General features: G+C 50.7%; 8 protein-coding genes across 8 annotated transcripts, besides 3 other annotated features; 3 read left to right on the top strand and 5 right to left on the bottom strand.

Moving 5' to 3' along the window:
- Positions 1–16,600: part of a sequence feature (contig 1.78 659..353456(-1)) that runs on past both edges of the window.
- Positions 108–1,561, bottom strand: ANIA_04582 (uncharacterized protein; the record flags this gene model as incomplete). Its single annotated transcript, XM_657094.1, has 2 exons — positions 108–1,499; positions 1,547–1,561. 2 exons carry the CDS (start codon positions 1,559–1,561, stop codon positions 108–110), a joined length of 1,407 nt encoding a protein of 468 aa, XP_662186.1.
- On the bottom strand, positions 1,781–3,510 carry ANIA_04583 (peptidylprolyl isomerase cyp7). The gene is made up of 5 exons (XM_657095.2): positions 3,435–3,510; positions 3,301–3,365; positions 3,234–3,243; positions 3,094–3,180; positions 1,781–3,035 (listed from the first exon to the last, which is right to left on the bottom strand). The coding sequence occupies exons 1-5, from the start codon at positions 3,448–3,450 to the stop codon at positions 2,095–2,097; spliced, it is 1,119 nt and encodes a 372-aa protein (XP_662187.1). The 5' UTR covers positions 3,451–3,510; the 3' UTR covers positions 1,781–2,094.
- ANIA_04584 (D-tyrosyl-tRNA(Tyr) deacylase) lies at positions 3,940–4,557 on the bottom strand (the record flags this gene model as incomplete). Its single annotated transcript, XM_657096.1, has 4 exons — positions 3,940–4,068; positions 4,138–4,364; positions 4,412–4,435; positions 4,485–4,557. The coding sequence occupies 4 exons, from the start codon at positions 4,555–4,557 to the stop codon at positions 3,940–3,942; spliced, it is 453 nt and encodes a 150-aa protein (XP_662188.1).
- ANIA_04585 (uncharacterized protein) lies at positions 5,274–7,469 on the top strand (the record flags this gene model as incomplete). The annotated part of the gene is made up of 3 exons (XM_050611689.1): positions 5,274–5,528; positions 5,575–7,109; positions 7,160–7,469. 3 exons carry the CDS (start codon positions 5,274–5,276, stop codon positions 7,218–7,220), a joined length of 1,851 nt encoding a protein of 616 aa, XP_050467688.1. The 3' UTR covers positions 7,221–7,469.
- Positions 7,838–7,890: a sequence feature (Short protein (ANIA_11443, CBF77203.1) was converted to a misc_feature.).
- Positions 8,041–8,065: a sequence feature (Short protein (ANIA_11443, CBF77203.1) was converted to a misc_feature.).
- On the top strand, positions 9,079–10,213 carry ANIA_04586 (C2H2-type zinc finger protein; the record flags this gene model as incomplete). Its single annotated transcript, XM_657098.2, has 3 exons — positions 9,079–9,099; positions 9,156–9,577; positions 9,633–10,213. 3 exons carry the CDS (start codon positions 9,079–9,081, stop codon positions 9,868–9,870), a joined length of 681 nt encoding a protein of 226 aa, XP_662190.1. The 3' UTR covers positions 9,871–10,213.
- ANIA_04587 (MGMT family protein) lies at positions 10,251–11,428 on the bottom strand (the record flags this gene model as incomplete). The annotated part of the gene is made up of 3 exons (XM_657099.1): positions 10,251–10,652; positions 11,005–11,049; positions 11,372–11,428. The coding sequence occupies 3 exons, from the start codon at positions 11,426–11,428 to the stop codon at positions 10,251–10,253; spliced, it is 504 nt and encodes a 167-aa protein (XP_662191.1).
- Positions 13,864–14,581, top strand: ANIA_04588 (uncharacterized protein; the record flags this gene model as incomplete). The annotated part of the gene is made up of 2 exons (XM_657100.1): positions 13,864–13,927; positions 14,085–14,581. 2 exons carry the CDS (start codon positions 13,864–13,866, stop codon positions 14,579–14,581), a joined length of 561 nt encoding a protein of 186 aa, XP_662192.1.
- Positions 15,644–16,459, bottom strand: ANIA_04589 (translocon subunit SSS1). Its single transcript, XM_657101.2, has 3 exons — positions 16,307–16,459; positions 16,128–16,214; positions 15,644–16,051 (listed from the first exon to the last, which is right to left on the bottom strand). The coding sequence occupies exons 1-3, from the start codon at positions 16,389–16,391 to the stop codon at positions 16,011–16,013; spliced, it is 213 nt and encodes a 70-aa protein (XP_662193.1). The 5' UTR covers positions 16,392–16,459; the 3' UTR covers positions 15,644–16,010.

Genomic DNA, 16,600 nt, shown 5'->3' with positions numbered 1-16,600 from the left:
GTATGAGATAGAATTTTGGGTTATGTTGGCTTTGACCTGCGCATACAAATACATGCGAAACAATTATGCTACAGCAAAGCCTCGAAAGAATTCTAGGGCAGGTACATCTACACAGACTGTATGATCTCCCACTCCATCCCCACAAGCCATCCTCCAAATTCTAACTCAGAGGACCGCTCACTTTCATCCCCCCAGATCTGCTCATGCCGATGTTCGGCAGGCAGAGAAACAGAGCTTTTGCAAGCCTGCATGCCAGGTATTTCCCAAACTAGCCAGCGAAGGATACCCACCAAGTTTCCCGCTTGGAGACTAGGAACCCCGGAAGAGGGTCGCAGCTCACTAGCATGCAACCGCGGCGCACCCATAAGGAGAACATTTCTCGTATCAGTACCGGCTCCATTTGTTTCCAACCCACTATCATGCATAGAATTCTCAGAGGATACCGACGTCGTCGCCACAACCTGGCCTCGTATGAAAGCGAGCGGGCCGCAACTCCCAAGTGCGGACTGACGGACGTCACTTATCCGCAGCACGTACGAGTACTTTGAGGGGTCAGCCGAGCACACATTCGCACTAGTATGTCCACGGCCTGAAGCCATCTGCATCTGCTGCTCGCGCTTCGTTCCCATTTCTAGAATCCAGCTGCGCACCTCTGAAGCCATCCCGCCGGGAAGATAGCTGGGTGCTGGTGAACGCTGCCTTCCACGACGGCGAAGCGGATGAGATGACGGGGAGAAAGGGGTGGGAATAGCATATGGTCCTAGATCGCCAGTTTGCTCTGGTGAGGACGGGCGGGGTAATACGAAGGTCGGCTTAGGGGGCGGTCGAGATGCAGAGGAGACGAGAAAGCGGGAATAACTATGGACGGACGGCTTAGCTGTTGCCGGGGTTGCTGATGCTGGCGTTGGCGCCAGTGGCTGGGGCAGAGAAGTCCTCAGGTTTCGAGGAGTTGTGCGATGAGGTAGGGATGGCGAGGGCGGTTCGTGATTGAGAGCTGCATTGGCTGCAAACGTCCAACCATAAGGTGAGGTTACTGGAGAGGATGTCTCAATATCATCGTATGGCCTTCTCTTCTGAACTTTAGGCGTGCCTAAGGTAGTAGACTCAGGGATAGAGGCACGGCGACGTTTGGACGGATGTCTTTTCGGTCCGAACAGTTCTTCGAATTCTGCATCTACCTCGGTGGTATCAGGGGGTGGGCTGCTAGGGATATCTTCAAGGAGGCCGCTAGTATCATTCTTGGGGGTTTGGTTGTAGTCTTGCTCCAGTTCTAAATCGCTGCTGGAGTCTTCAATGACTTCTTTCTGGCGCGATATTGTTTCACGAGCCGGCGTTGGAGTTGGATGTAGGTTTGAGATTACGTCTACATCATCTTTCAGAAGCGTGTAATCATTATTCCCCGGCTCTTTGCGTTGAGACGAAGCTCGCTGTGTGAACAGGAAGCGCGGGGTGGAAGCGAATTGAGGACGCGCTGTTTGGCGGGGAAGCGCGCGTGGTGTCTATAGATGGATCAGTCATGGGTCTGACTTGGGGGAAGAAGTCTTACTCTCGAGGGGGGCATTTAAGCTGATTTTTATGAAACCATACAGTCATCACATCATTGCTGGAAGTATTCACTCCAGTCTCTGGTTGATAATGATATAGAGGCGAGATGGTCTGGGCTTTTCAATGACATGGAGATTGCTTAGCCGAAGATACTGTAGTTCCTATCTGGGTTAGTATGGTGATCAGCCGCACACCTCAGGCACCATTCTTTTCTTATGAAGATGAAGGACATTTAGAAAATGTATTAGGTGTTTCATTCCATCCATCATGTGTCACCGTAGATACACTCTTATGTTGTTTCAACGCTCAGGTACATACAACTATGTGATGAGTGACGACCTCAGCAGAAGAACAATATTGCGCCTAAGTCTCCATGCTATCAAGCTAGGTACTGTTATAGGGCTTGAAACCATACGACGGACGTACGGGAAAAGCCGAGTTATAGGGCCGTTGATTGGGACCTCGATTCTCGCAACTGCTAGTGGGAGTTACGGATAGCATCGAAATGAGAGTGAGAAGATTCATGAATCGTAACCAGCAATTTCTTGTCTATGAGAAGAACTTCCGAGCAGTAGCCTTTTCCTGAGCTTCCCGGGCCTTGATAGCTTTCTTAACTCTAGCAGTCTCCGCCGCAATCGCAGCGTCACTAGGAGCCAAGGTGGAAGCTTGCTCCAAATCCTTCAGCGCTTCATCTTCCTCCTTGAGTCCGCTTTCGGCGACTGCGCGGCGGTAGTAGACCTTAGCCCGGTCGGCATCTTTTGCACTGGCTGCGTCAGCCACATCCAGAGCGTATGTAGCCCAGGTTTTGCCGTTCTTGAATTGTCCCAGCTTGTTTGCTAGGAGAGAAGAATTCGAGTGAAGGGTGAAACGCAGTGATTTCATTTGAGGCTCCAGGTCCTTAGGGTCGTTCTCTTCGGGTTCCGGAAATTCGTTCAGATAGCGTAGACCCTTCTGGTACTTCTCGAGACCCAAGGCGATGTTACCATTCTTGAAGGCCGTGTTTCCGAAATTTTTCAGCTCCGAAGCGATCTTGAAGCACACAGGAGCACTGAGCTCCTCGCCCTGGTGGTCGTCAGGGAAATCCTCGTATGGGTCGCCGGTAGCGTCGGGAGTCTGCTTGTCTGCGTTGTCGTAGTCCTCGCCGGTGAGTTCACCACACTCCGCGATGGTCACGTCAGTGGTAGGCTTATCTGCCTGAGTTGGCATATTCTCGATCTTCCGGACCACGCTCTTGCCGTTGATAACTTCGCCGAAGACCACGTGCTTGCCGTCTAGGTGAGGAGTGGGAACGGTGGTAATGAAGAACTGGCTGCCGTTTGTGCCGGGACCGGAGTTGGCCATGGAAAGGAGGAAGGGACGGTCATGCTTCAGCTCGAAATTCTCGTCTGGAAACTTTTCGCCGTAAATCGACTCGCCGCCGGTACCGTTGAACGCGGTGAAGTCACCACCCTGGATCATGAATTGTTTAATGACACGGTGGAAGATCGAACCTAGGCGCGGACTTCAGTTAGCTTGTCGCATGCCCATGTTTTGTTATGTTGGCCGTACCCTTGAAGTGCAATGGCTTGCCCTGCTTTCCCATTCCCTTCTCTCCCGTGCAGAGCGCCCGGAAGTTCTCGGCAGTCTTGGGGACGACTAGAACATGGTCAGAAAAGACTTGAATCTCGTTTAAGAATACTGGGCAATACCATCGTTGAACTATGCGGGGCCGTTAGCAAAGGCTGCAGCGGAATTCAGATTTAGCGCAACACTCACCAATTCAAAGGCAATGCGACCAGTCTGCTGCTGGCCAATCTGAATGTCAAAGAAGACGCGAGGACCTGAATTGAGAGTTATGTGAGTGAACTGCTATTTGGTAAAGCTCAAAGCGGGGAAACCGGAAGAAGTACGCTTAGATTCGGCCATGATGGCGGTAGACGCAAGATTGTTATGGAGTAGAGCGGGCAAAGACGTACAGACTCTAGAGGGCGAATAGAGTTGGACAAAAAGAGAAGACAGAAGTTATAGGAGGGGGAAAACACAGGTGCCAAAAGTGGGCTGGAGTTGAATGAGCTGCGATGCTTCAGGAAGCTTCCATCACCGCGCCACGGCCGCCCGGCTCTGCACTGCGAAACCCCTCATTAACCCCAAACAAGGGGCTAGTACCTGAAGGAGGGGGCTCATTGAGTCATTCTATTTATTCTTTAGTCTGGTTAATTAACTAGACAGCGGAGGCTCTACGGAGTACTTACGATCAAGCTAAAATGATCGCTGTCGCAGTGGATCTGTTATTGTTCTGATTTCCGAGCTCCTCGTTATTAGCCTGTCTATGTACATGGCACGGAGTTGGTTCTATAACATATCTATCTATCTCATAAGGGTATCATGATCAGCTGAGTCAGTCGTACTCATCATCTATTCTAGAAGTTCTGCGGGCAGCTTAAACTCCACGCTTCCCGTTGTCTTAGAGTCGGATGAGTCTGCGGTGTCGGCACCCTTCTCTTTCTCTTTCTTCGGTAACTGTGTGTTGACCTCGATCGTAACCTAACAAGGAAACACCGTTAGTTCTGCCATCATCCCTTTGAGAAATCCACGAGAGACGCGAGAGCTAACCGCCGCATCTTCACTGTGGTAGTCGACACCCACCGGCCCGTCATTGATAAGTTCGACGTCCATCATCGCTTGGAAGACACCATTCTTGACTCGCTCTGGTTTATAGTTCTCGCCGAGGCGTTGGTAGAAGTAATCGTATAATCTACGCGCAGTGTCGGCGCTTGCGGCTTGATGAAAATCTGGCTGTTTGCCTTTCTTCAACTCTCCAAAAAGTGTAAATTGGGACACTGCAGAACATCAGTAGATCGTAGCAGGGTGATCCCGAGAGACATACCACAAAGTACTTCGCCATCAATATCTTGGACATTCCGTTTCCACTGTAGGTTGGCCATTAGCGTAGTCCATACCCAGACCCGTATTACTTGCCTGTTTGTCATTCTCCGCCGGGAATAGCTTTGCCTTCAGTATCCGGTTAACCATTGTGTCTATGTCCTTCTCCGTGTCTTCTCGACCGACTCCAGCGAGCACAAGGAGCCCTCGTCCGATTTTGGAGATTAGCTGACCATCGACGGTGACGGAGGCTGATTTGACTCGTTGGATCACGGCTGCATCTATGTTAGATAGTTGAGATGAAACATGATGCTAGTCTTGCACCTTTCATTATTATTTGGACAGATGTAAATCTTGCCTATTGCTGTAGCCATTATGCATGTTAGCCGGCAGCCGCGGGGAAGCAGGGCAGACTTCTGTAGAGACCACCAACCGAGTATACAAACAATTATTAGCTAATTCAGCTAAGTAATTAGACGTAGCAAACTGCTAACTTTGACAGCATTAATTTAACTCGGATGGAGCAGTAGTAGTACGTAAAAAACACAGTCCAAGCTGTTCCCCGCGCAAGGCTTAAACGGGCAAGGCTGAAAGGCAGTATATGTGACCGCCTTCTCATCCTGGCATATCCCCAGCTTCGTGGCCACCGCAAAGAGTAATGGAACATTCACTGGCCGGTGGAGGCTTTTCATCATTGTCACGATAACACTTCTGCTGGAAAAAGTTGCTGGACAACCCACGTTTTCTTTTTCTGCTCACCTATTACTGATCACTCCGTTCAGTACCATTCCTGATTTCTCATCGAGCAGCAGCTGCGGAATTTCATCTCTTGGCATCTCGATTCGCATGAACAGCAGACAGCAGCGATGACGTCCAGAAAGACGCAGCAGGAGATCGACAAGACCTTCAAAAAGGTCGCGGAAGGTATCCAGACGTTCGAAGGAATCTACGAAAAAATCCGTGCCGCGACGAATCCCACACAACGAGACAAGCTCGAGGAGAACCTGAAACGAGAAATCAAGAAGCTTCAACGATATCGTGATCAGATCAAATCATGGGCGTCTGGCAATGAGGTCAAGGATAAAGGACCTTTGCTTGAGCAGCGAAGGGCCATTGAGACGGTAGGGTGATAGACAGAGGAACCGTTCCTAGCTAACGGAGAGACAGTGCATGGAGCAGTTCAAAGCCGTTGAGAAAGAAATGAAGACGAAAGCATATTCCAAAGAAGGCCTCTCTGCCGCATCGCGACTCGACCCGAAAGACAAAGAGAAAGTCGAGACTTGTGATTTCCTGTCCAATATGGTTGACGAACTGCAACAAAAAATCGAGGCAATGGAGGCAGAAGAGGAGTCGCTTCAAATGTCGATGAAAAAGGGAAAGAAAGATGTCACCAAGACCAATCGTCTAGCCGATCTTGCGCACTTTATCGAGCGTCACAAGTGGCACGTAAATAAACTGGAACTGTTGCTACGATCACTTCAGAATGGCAACATTGAAACAAGTCAGGTGGTGGACCTTAAGGAGAGCATCAAATACTACGTTGAGGACGGTAACCAAATTGACTACGCTGGTGAAGATGAGACGCTGTACGACGATCTGAACATGGGCGACGATGCCGAAGCACAATTTGGAATAGGCGGTGACAACGACCGGGTGTCGTCGCAAGACACTCAGTCAATGCAAGACGAAGAGGTTGAAGCCAAACCGAAGCCCAAAGCTGAAGCCAGCGCCACTAGCCACCGCAGACCTTCCGCTCAAATGAAATCCCCGCTTCCAGTCCTTGCAACACTGCATCCGTCCAGCTCAAGCAGCTCGGCGTCTGGCATGAAGCCTGCCCCCCCTCCCACGCGTCTGCCCGGTGAAACACTCAAGTATGCTTCTGCCGCTGCTGCCGCTGCTGCAAGCGACAAGAATGGTGTTGGAATTGCCCCTCTACCGCCTCCGCCAGGTGCTAGCCCCGCCTTCCCATCTGCAGTGCCCGCCTCCAAAGCTTCCTCTACTGCCTCACCTGTTGTTACGCTAGCACAGCCTGTGCCAAAAGCAACACCTGCAGCTGCGATAGTCGCAGAGGAGGGACGCTCGCGAACGCCAGCTTTCAGCCCCAAGGTTTCTGCTGCCGTCAGCGCATCAAATACGGTGCCAAGCACGCCTGCGATGGACAAGGCAGAAACCGCCAGTACGAAACCACCCGCTGCCGCTAATGGAGAGTCGAATAAAGAGAACCAAGCAGGAGAAGAGTCTATCTACCACCTTCCACCCGGTCTGCAGGATTTAATCCATTCGTTCGAAGTAACCAAAAATCGTGCATCGGCAAATCCCTCAAGCCAGCCACCTTCAGTGCAGCGCCTACTCACTGCATCTGCAGCCAATTGCCCAGAACCAGGGGACTCAGAGAAGCCTCGTCACTACAAGCCCCAGAACCCGTACAATACGCCTCTTTATTACCCCCAGGAGCCACTGGCCATCTTGGACGATCCCAGGCTGTACGAGACAGGGCGGATCGATACAGATACTTTGTTCTACTTGTTTTATTACCGCCAAGGATCATACCAGCAATACTTGGCAGCAAAGGCGCTCAAGGGCCAGAGCTGGAGATTTCACAAACAGTACCAGACGTGGTTCCAACGGCATGAGGAGCCTAAGACGATTACTGAGGAGTTTGAACAAGGCACCTATCGCTTTTTTGACTACGAGAGTACTTGGTAAGTTTTCCGTTCGTGTTCAGCTAGCTCGCTTTTCTAACAGCCTACAGGATGAATCGTCGCAAGGCGGACTTCAAGTTTATTTACAAGTACTTGGAGGACGAACTGTGATCTGGCTTTTACGTTTACTTTCCTGGGTTTGAAGGGTCCTGTTTTGCTATCTTCGATCGCGAGTCTGCGAGTGAGACGGAGTACAAGCATTTCTTTTGTTTCTGTATGGGTCTTGATGGGTCCAGGAACAGGTGTTATCAATGGGTCTGCGGGACAGGAGTTCAAACGCTGTTCTTTAGTGGCGGCTGATGGCATGCAGCCATCTCTTGAGCTGCTGCTTAGTTAACCAATGAATAGACACCTTTAGAGGAAAGGATACTCGTTGTTTTTCCCCCCGCAGTAGGTTAAAGCAGAATGTAGGGTCTTATACGAGGCCGTAAGATCGAGGCATTGATGTGGCTGTGAACGTTGTCACAAAGAACAAAGAGTCAATGCAGTACAGAAGATTGATAAATCAATCTCAGACACGACTCGTCGGTAGGACTATCGGTTTAGATTGAAACGAAGGATACAAAGAATACCGTTGACAAGTATATTTCAGATAAAAATAGAGGATCGACGTGTTGTTTATTTCGAACGCTGGTGAAGCGATGCGATAGCGTGTACCTAGTTTATACGAAACTGGTCGCGGCCGGCGGCGAGGTAAGTTTGCAGACGGACTGGTGCGGGATTTTCGTTTAGTGTACGCCAGACTCGATGAAGCTGGGAGCACGATCATAGGGTGCGACCGCTAATCGAAGCAGAGTCGCAAGAATGCAAGTACTGAGGATAGAAGAGAGGTGAGGTGAGGAGAGGAGTCTGCCTTGTTCAGCCTCCTTCCACATTCAGACCGCTCGCCTTCCTTACCGACCACTCAGCTTTTTCACAGTCCGACACTTACGAGCCTCGACTTGTCCAGCCTCCATCTTTATTCATCGCAACTCAGTGCGTTCATGAGATGGACAATCAGGTTATGACGAAATACAAGGCTGTCCGGTGTTTTAGTGCGGATCCTCGACGCCCGGCCGGGGAAATCGTGCCGTGTCAGCGATAACAGTACAGTGTCTGCAAAGAATCTCCGTGGAAGAGTGAATGTTAATTGTACGATGGGTCGTACTTTTACCCACCGGCACCTTCCGAGAGACAAATGAGAATCAGCAAATGATGGTCTTGCACGTTTCGCAGTGAAGTCAGTCCCTGCTCCCTCTAACGGACCTGTTCGAGGCCCAAGGCTGATTGGCGCGCCAGAAGACTCGAGCCGCATTGCTCTCTCGACAGCCAATACGGAGTACGGGACTGGAAAGTCTTAGACGAACTCTGCTCCTCAATCCTCAAGTGACAGTGTCAAGGCTTCCAGGGTACCTCTAGCGGGTGCACAGCCGATTATCTGCCCGGGTGGTATATCGTGGGGATGGCTATGACGAGGTATCTTCAGACAAGTCAGTCGATTGCTTCCCACTTCCCAGTTCACTCTCGGCCCTGACAAGCTGGCCGTCACATCATTGGCGACTGAATCCCGCTAGAAGAGCGCTAGAAGGCTGGCAGAAGTTTCCTAGGCTTCGATCCTTTTTCTAGCGTCAGCACTAGCAGGGATTCCACACACAACTTGCCAATCGCAGCCGGGCCGCTGGGGGGCTGTGTGTCAAGCCTGCATGCATGGCCGTCTTTTCCTGTCCCGGTGGGTTTGGCCATTTGACCAGGTGATGAATCCGCCATGGATGTGTTCGTATCGCTTGGGTCTAAGTCTCTAGCTAATGCATGTGCGAAACCGACTCGAGAGACTTCGAATTTCCATTATAAAAACCCTCCCTACGCCCAGTCACCTGCTTCCGTCAGTCTTCTCAACTCTTCGTGTTGCCCACACTCCATGCTTCAACTTTCTTTCCCCGGATTTCCTCCACTCTGCACCCTCCCTCCGATCAGATCATAGTTCTTCAACATGTCCTTCCGGCCAACAATGGTACCGTCTTACTTCCCTCCAGCTATGGGCTGCCCATACTGACTATGCCTTCACAGTCGCAGCCCATCGCCTGCCCTCCAATGGAGCACTCGCCCTCCTCCTTGTCCTCCTACTCCTCTTACTCCCCCAGTTCGTCCTACTCCGCCGTGAGCGACGACTCGGGCATGAGCATGTTGGACATGTACTTCCTGCACGGTGGCCGTGGACACGGCGCCAGCCCCGGCACAAGCACGGGTCCCGGCAGCGTCGTCGATTTCCCGCTCAGCCAGCAATCGTTCGATTTCGAGCCTTCGTCGCTGGACAGCAATGGCCCCTACTTCGAGTTCAACCCGACTTTCGTATACACACCCGAGGCGTTTCCCGTCATGGACGCCCCGACCTCCTACCCGGCGAGCTCGAACCCGGCCTGGTCGCCAACCTCCATGCTTGTCGAGCAGTCGATATTTCCTCTCGACGGGCTTAGCCAAGAACCAGTCAAGTATGTAATTCAAACGGTCATTTTGTACATCTAGATGCTGAACGTTTATGCGCAGGCCAGCCAAACCCTACAGCTGCGAAGATTGCGGCAAGGCCTTCACCCGCCCAGCGGACCTAAAGCGCCACCATAGCACTGTACACTACCCGGTTTTCCAGAACTGCCCTGTACCGGACTGCTCGCGCAAGGACAACCATGGCTTTCCGCGGCGCGACCACCTCGTCGAGCACCTGCGCTCGTACCACCACATGGATGTGCCGAAGCGGCGCGCAGCAAAGCGATTGAGAACTGTTTAGACACCAATTGTTCACTGCTCTACCACTTTCTGCGCCGTATCACGACCGTTATCTAACTACCCTTCTGTTTTTATACTCTGCTTCTCGAGGCTCGACCTGTTTTATACCACCCTTTTTTTTTTTCTTTTTTTTTCTTCCTATTGCTTCTTGTTCTCACGGCTAACGACTAATGCGGTGTGGGATTACTGGACGGCGTTATGAGACAGACGAGACTAGCGAGATTTCTCTCACATCTGCTTTGCTTCTGATGTCTTGTCGTTCCTCATGTTGTTATACGCTATAGACGGTCGGCGTTGGAGATACCTGGCATTTTATTATTATCAACAATACATCATAAACAATTCAAACTGAACCACAACCCCAGTCGTAGAAGCTTCTCATTAAGAACGAAACGCGACAAAAGCCGTCCCTATAACGCGTCCCTTCAAGTCGAACTTCACCCCCTCCTCTTCAAGCATCCTCCTCTTCCTCTCCAGATTACCTCCCTTTTCAATTCCCTTCCCGGAGCCCTTTGATCGCGCCGAGACCGATGCAGACGGCGTTCCCATGTACCCACCCAGCGTTCCATCACTGGCCAGAACCCGATGACAGGGCACCCCCGGCGCAAACGGATTGAGTCGCATTGCCGTCCCAACCGCCCTAGCGCTGGAGTTTGTGTGCTTGGCCAGCGCAGCGTAGGTTGTCCATTGACCCGGCGGGATCTGCAGGAGAGCCAGGTAGAGGGACTTGCGGAAAGGCGTTAAGGCAGGGTGTTGGATTACTTTCTTTGCTAGGATTTGAGTCTGGGATTGGGTTTGTTTCAGGACTGCACTTGCATCTGGGCTCTGGTCGGTGTTGGTTTCTTTCATTGTGTGAGGTGGGATTGTTGGTTTGCATGGTTGGACCGCGTCTGCAGTTGGCCGGGTTGGAAATGGCATCATGATCTGGTTCTTTGTGGACTCTGGACTCTGGAGTGTGGATCTGGACCTCCGGCTGTCGCTGATCATGGTGTTGTGGGGACTGGTGTGGTGATGGGAGTAGGAGATTCAGATAAGTCGATGGCAGTCTTTTTAAATGAATTATTGACGGATCATCACAGGCTCTGAGTCTCAGACGACAAATTTTGATTTGTCAATTCAAGATCAATAAACTGACTTGGTCCACTGGAACAGCTTCGTACTCCTGCCTCTTGTCGATTTTCTGGTCCCCCAGTAGGGTTTGAAGTATCCAGAGTACATGTGGGACTGGCGTTGTCTGCACGTCCCTGCGTTCTTCGCACACGCACCACCCAATCAAGCGATGCCTGCCCCATCGGCCACTGTCATTAGAGTCTCGCCCTGTTTACTCTATACGGTACATCGCTCGGTACTAACGCCTTCTTTCAAACCAGGAGAAGTAGCTCGTCCAGGACTCTAACAGATCATCTTGAGTTTGAACGAGTTTGATCAATGCTTGGGCTTGCTGCTTTTCATCAACAGAGCTGTTCCCTGACCCGTCATTTGCCAGCTGTGCGTAAACATACTTTGTATGTATCAGCCTCGGCCAAGCCATTACCCATCCTAGAACACAACAGGGTCATTGTTTCTGCCGTGACGGTTAGAGCTGAAGAGATCTGCAGCTGACTGTAGCATGTCGAGGCGGGCTTTCGCTGGCTTCTCGTCTCAGTACTCTATCATAGTGGTGCTTGAGGTTAATGGGATTGGAAGCCTTGAACTGAGAAGAGAGAACTGAGGTACAATCTCCATCACTACCAGCTGCAGGAATTGATTTCCGGTAGGGTGACGTGTCTTTTAAACCGTTTCAGTGTTGATCGTGTCTTGTAAGAGGTCGGCTATAGATGCACATCGCTGTTTTGGGGCCAGAAACACGCCGCACGGTCATTCATTATTACGGTACAAAGGTATTTTATAGTTGATACAGATCCGGCCTCTATCAAAGGACACTCTCAATGGAAGAAAAGATCAATAAAACTAAAATTTAAAATTATACAAAAAGCAAGTCAGTTGCCCAATTTGTCTAGTTACTTTGGCTTAGATCTGTCGGTTCTACTGAGGAATGCCTACTAGGATTTGCCCAGACAGCAGACCAAGTACTGCTGGCTCTATAGGGTCCTTGCGGTGTGGCGATCTCTTAGGGAAATAGCTGTGCACATAATATAGCACTGCCTCTTAATATATGGATTGACGTTTTCTCTATACGCTTCTGGTGAGGTCATGCTTTTAAGAACTTGGAGCAAAGTTAGCAGACGAGCACAGCGCAAGGGCTTGATAGCACCAGGACTTAGACTTTGATATTCACTTACATTCCCTTCTAGCTTGTTTATTCTCGGCCGTATTGTGCCAAAGCCTCAACAGCCACGTAGCGACCGATGCATCCCTCATCTCTTGCGATATCTCCCTCGTAACAGACAACTTATACTTGCCGTCTTCTTTCCTTTCAATAACCATCTGCTCGCCTTTGAAGTCGTTTCATTTGTACCCGAGCCCCGGTTGCAACCAGCCTTGAGGCTCCAATTCGGGCAAATATCAAACAGGACAAGCTGCTGTATCTCCTCGTTGAACAACGGCGTATCCGAGGCTGTTTTACCCGCGCTCAACAGCGCTCTGAAGGAGGGCCGCTGAAGCCGGGTCTCGAAGGTCTCTAGCCGAATGTTACCTACGGTTAGTTCGGGCACCGGCGACGTAATGTACTACTGAGCAGGAATATCGGTGCGGTATTGTGCATTTGCAGGATGGACGAGGTAGAATAGACGCCGATGTCGTTGGCGCTTTGATGTTGTGCCCTCAAGCTCAGGCGCGGATGCATCTCCCTCCAGTCTGGCGAATGAACGGTTGACTCCTTGTTTGGGGTGGACTTAATGTCAACGTGTATACGATAGAGTAGAGTGGAAGGCGTGCTTTCAGCGAGGATAGATTGGCCTGATAGGAAGAGAACGGCGGGCTTAGTCAGCTCGGCATCTTGTGCGCCTGGTTTCTTGCAAATATCGGAGTCTGAATACATGTCCATCGTCTTGGGATTTGTATGACATGAGCAAGTTTAGCCAATGATGTATGAAACAATGGCTATAGTTAAGAGGATAGTGTGCGTTAGCGAGCCCTCATCACGTGTCATGCGGCTCATCTGCCCCAACTGTCAACAGGACCAGGTATGAGGCATTTTCCTCTCTTACTGGTACGAGATGAACATTTCCTCGAAGGCATGAGTTGATGAGACTCGCCTACTCGAACAATCCCAGCCTTGAGTCTCTGACCCTCTAGCAGAGTGGAGTTGCTGGTGGGCCGCCAAGCGCGGCTGTGAGTGTCAAAAAAGTGTGGTATCAGCACTGACTTGTGGGCTTCCCTGCTAAGACTCCAAAATGCAAATCTCTTGACTTCCTGGGCGATTGTGGTTCGATTGTGGTTGGATGCCTGAAATACTCTAGGAGTATAATCGAGTTATTGCTCCAGATTTCATGTATGTTTAGCGTATCATGCGAAGTACTCAATTGGCCGGCAGTCTAGGTGAATATATCAAAAGCAGATAATGTGACATCATATACCGAACAGGCCCAACCTACTTACCCCAGCGAGGTTGAATCGTCGATCTCTTCCCTAGATGCGTGCCGGCACGCCTTACCCGTGAAGGCGGTTACTACTGATTCGCTACTCCGCGCGTCCACATCCGGGCGTTACCCGCACACGCCCAAGCGACCAGCGACCAGGGAGTTGGAGAGTCCCAAGATCGTGAAAACAAGACTCTGGAAGCAAGCAAGCGACGGCCGTCTCCAAGGCTGAGTCTGGCCACACTTGCATCAATCGCCTAGAAACAAGCCGCATAGAATACGTAAGTGGAGGCCGGTAACGATACCAACATCGATTCCAGAATCGTCGCTCGTTGTACGTCTTCAATTGGCTCTAAGGAGAGGCTGCCACTTTCCCGGGTCCCTATACACAGGATCCCACACACACCATGGCCAGGAGCGAATGATACACCTCCAGAGGAAAGTAAGCACCCCAGATCCATCGAACGGACGTGATGACGCGGGCTGGAAGTGATGCGGTGATAGCTGCAGCAGCCGGCTCTGAGAAAGACCTCCATTGTACGTCAGACCTGCTACAGCGAACTGCCCAAATGCATGATGAAGACTTGTGAAGCATTCGGTGCCACCACGGCCGTATATCCGCTGGGTAAGCAGGTCCAGCGCCGTTCATTGCTATTATTCTGTTGCCGATGCTGTGGCCATAAACGCCGCACAGGTAGGCTTCGCTGCAGCTGGTTTCGGTGGTGCATTGCCGCCGCGCGTATACCCAGAGCCAGGGCTGTCCTCAAGGATGTGATGTCCAAATTGAGGCCCTCGCTGGAGTCCCAATACAATTATGATATGCGTGTCGATAGCTTGCTCGACCCGTCCGTCGATGATACAGTTATTGGTCCTGCCGAGAACAATGGCCAGCAGATGACAGCCATACCGGTAAACTTTGAATCAGGCCAACTACCGTTCTTGGTTGTTAAGCATGGCGGCCTGTCTCTACTTGCATGGAATTTTTGGACGTCTTCACTTGCGATGCTTCCGACAGTCCTGCGCCAACCCGTGTGGCTTTGCATGCCATTTGTACAACAGCCTGACCCCGGACGAGAATGGGGAGTTGCATTTCATCTTCAACCAGCTGATGGATCTCTAGAGCCCCGGGGATCTTTTGCCGATGTTGCTTTTCTCCGAAAGGTAAAATTGGAAGCTCTTCGGCTTGTTTAACGTGCTTTGCTTGACGGGATGACGCTTTGGGTATAGTCCGGTCAATCTGAGGCAGTTCATGTTGAATCAAACCCATAACCTGCTCGCGTAGCTAAAGTACTTCGTCGGAGAAGTTAGGGGCCTCATCCAATGGATATCAGTTCGGTTGTACCCCAGAGCTGATGTTGGCAGGTGGTCCCTTGCTCCTTGCTTACACATTACATTTGTGCAACCAAAATTGCACATGGGGCGCAGAAGGATCTATCCGGCCTTCTGAGCGCGCTCTAGTGTATTTCTGTTTTGGGTCTGAGGCAGGGCCTCCCAAACTTGTTTGCTGCTGCAGAGTAATTTGAACAGTAGTATTGGTTGGTTGCTTACAGGGTGCCCAGCCTTGCAGCGCTAGGCGTGTGACGGTGGCGTGGTCTGATCGGTGGTTGGCAAAGTCAGGCCCTTTGTTCCAAGCGGGCAATGAAGGATGATTCAGAATAATGGGCAGTTCCTGTTAAAATGTGCAGAGACATGGATGAATGAACTAATGAATGAATGAGATAGACAGTACTTGAAAGTTGACGGTCAAGTCTGGCTCAACCCGTAGAGCATATCAATCGTTATCTGAACTCACTTAGGAGTTGACATGAAGGTAGATCAGGTTCGCAGGCCAAGTCTCTCTGAGCCAGTTGAGTCCTGGAGGCGTCGGTAGGGACCTTATGGGGTTTTGTTGCGCTCCCTCTCCTGTAACAATGCTCCAGTCACCGATGCTGGACCTGTTCATTCCGACTTCGAGACACTAAGTCCACGGGTTGTAGGCTGGTTTCAACATAGACCGTACTCCTACAAGTACCCCTGAATGACGAGTCGATCGAGGACTCATAACCGGACTGGCAGCCAGACAGTTTTCACTCAACTCGGATGCAAGTCAATCTCAGACTCGCTTTGAGGCCGTTTCAGCGCAGCGCAAGCCTTCACCAGGTCATAATGACCAGCAATGCTTACTACAAGGACCGGGGTAAAAGCATGGCGAAAATACTAGACACAGGGTAATGCACGAGGGGTTCTGCGGCAAAAGATGCCAGTGTTGACTGGGGCCGTGGATTGAGTTGGATATATTAAGGACAAACAAGAAGATAGGATCCAGTTACAGAAACAACATTAACGCCACCCCTGATCAAGTAGTAATATGCGAATGCAATGCCGCAAATCTCATTCTCGGCTCCCAAAATTTACGACGACCGATCTGCCCCGTTGAGCATGCGCGAACTGCCGCAATGTCGGACTGCACAATGCACGCGAAACATGGGATGTGGTGCGACGTGGGTATAAGTTTCATTCTCTCTTCTCCATTATTCCTTCACTGACGGGCCGGTTTGTTTATGTTCATTTCATCGAGCCCGGACACAGTTCGAATCGACTTCCGGTATCCGTTCAACAGCAATGAGGTTCAGGATTAAATTTAAGCGCCACCGACAAGGACATTGTTCACAGGAATGTGGACTACACGGGTCAGTCGCGTTTACTCAACTATGAAAGATTTTTGACCAGAAAACTTGAACAGAACAGGGAAGCATACTCAGCTTAACAATGTAGCCAATAAACCCCATAATCAGGAATCCGGTGCCAACGGCCTGGCTGATTTTGATGAACTCGCGCTTGTCGGCTGTTTGTGGTCAGCATTCATCTTTTGAGCAAAGAGAAACACGATCCAGGGAGTTGAAACAGATAAAATGAGAGAGAAAAGGCTATGCATACGCTTCTGACTGCGGTTCACAAACTGCATTCCATCGCGAAGGAACTCCTGAGGGATGTTGAGCAATTCCTGTACTTGTTCGGACATGATGGCGAATTATGACTAAATTAACACTGTAGACAGGACGTGGAGAGATCTAAAGACAAGGATTGATCGAAAGGGAGGAGTGGCAGGTTGAAAGTCGAGATAGCGTGGGTGGTGATACTACTAATGCCAGCTGTGCTTTTGGTGTTGGGAGCTGGAAACGGCCCGGATTAACTAGGGACCGGATACACCACGTATCGAGGTTTTGGGTA

The sequence above is a fragment of the Aspergillus nidulans genome, chromosome III, assembly GCF_000011425.1.
Source record: "Aspergillus nidulans FGSC A4 chromosome III".
Classification (NCBI taxonomy): Eukaryota; Fungi; Ascomycota; class Eurotiomycetes; order Eurotiales; family Aspergillaceae; genus Aspergillus; species Aspergillus nidulans.
The sequence above is the reverse complement of the archived record's forward strand: the minus strand, read 5'-3'. Positions and strand labels throughout refer to the sequence as shown.

Excerpts from the sequence above, each read along its gene's own strand:
- ANIA_04583 (XM_657095.2), bottom strand. Across the intron at positions 3,036-3,093 it reads CAAGCCATTGCACTTCAAGG|GTTCGATCTTCCACCGTGTC; the intron begins GTACGGCCAACA and ends GTCCGCGCCTAG.
- ANIA_04589 (XM_657101.2), bottom strand. The coding sequence starts at position 16,391 with ATGTCCGAACAAGTACAGGAATTGCTCAACATCCCTCAGGAGTTCCTT. Across the intron at positions 16,215-16,306 it reads TGTGAACCGCAGTCAGAAGC|CCGACAAGCGCGAGTTCATC; the intron begins GTATGCATAGCC and ends GACCACAAACAG. Across the intron at positions 16,052-16,127 it reads TGGCTACATTGTTAAGCTGA|TCCACATTCCTGTGAACAAT; the intron begins GTATGCTTCCCT and ends TGACCCGTGTAG.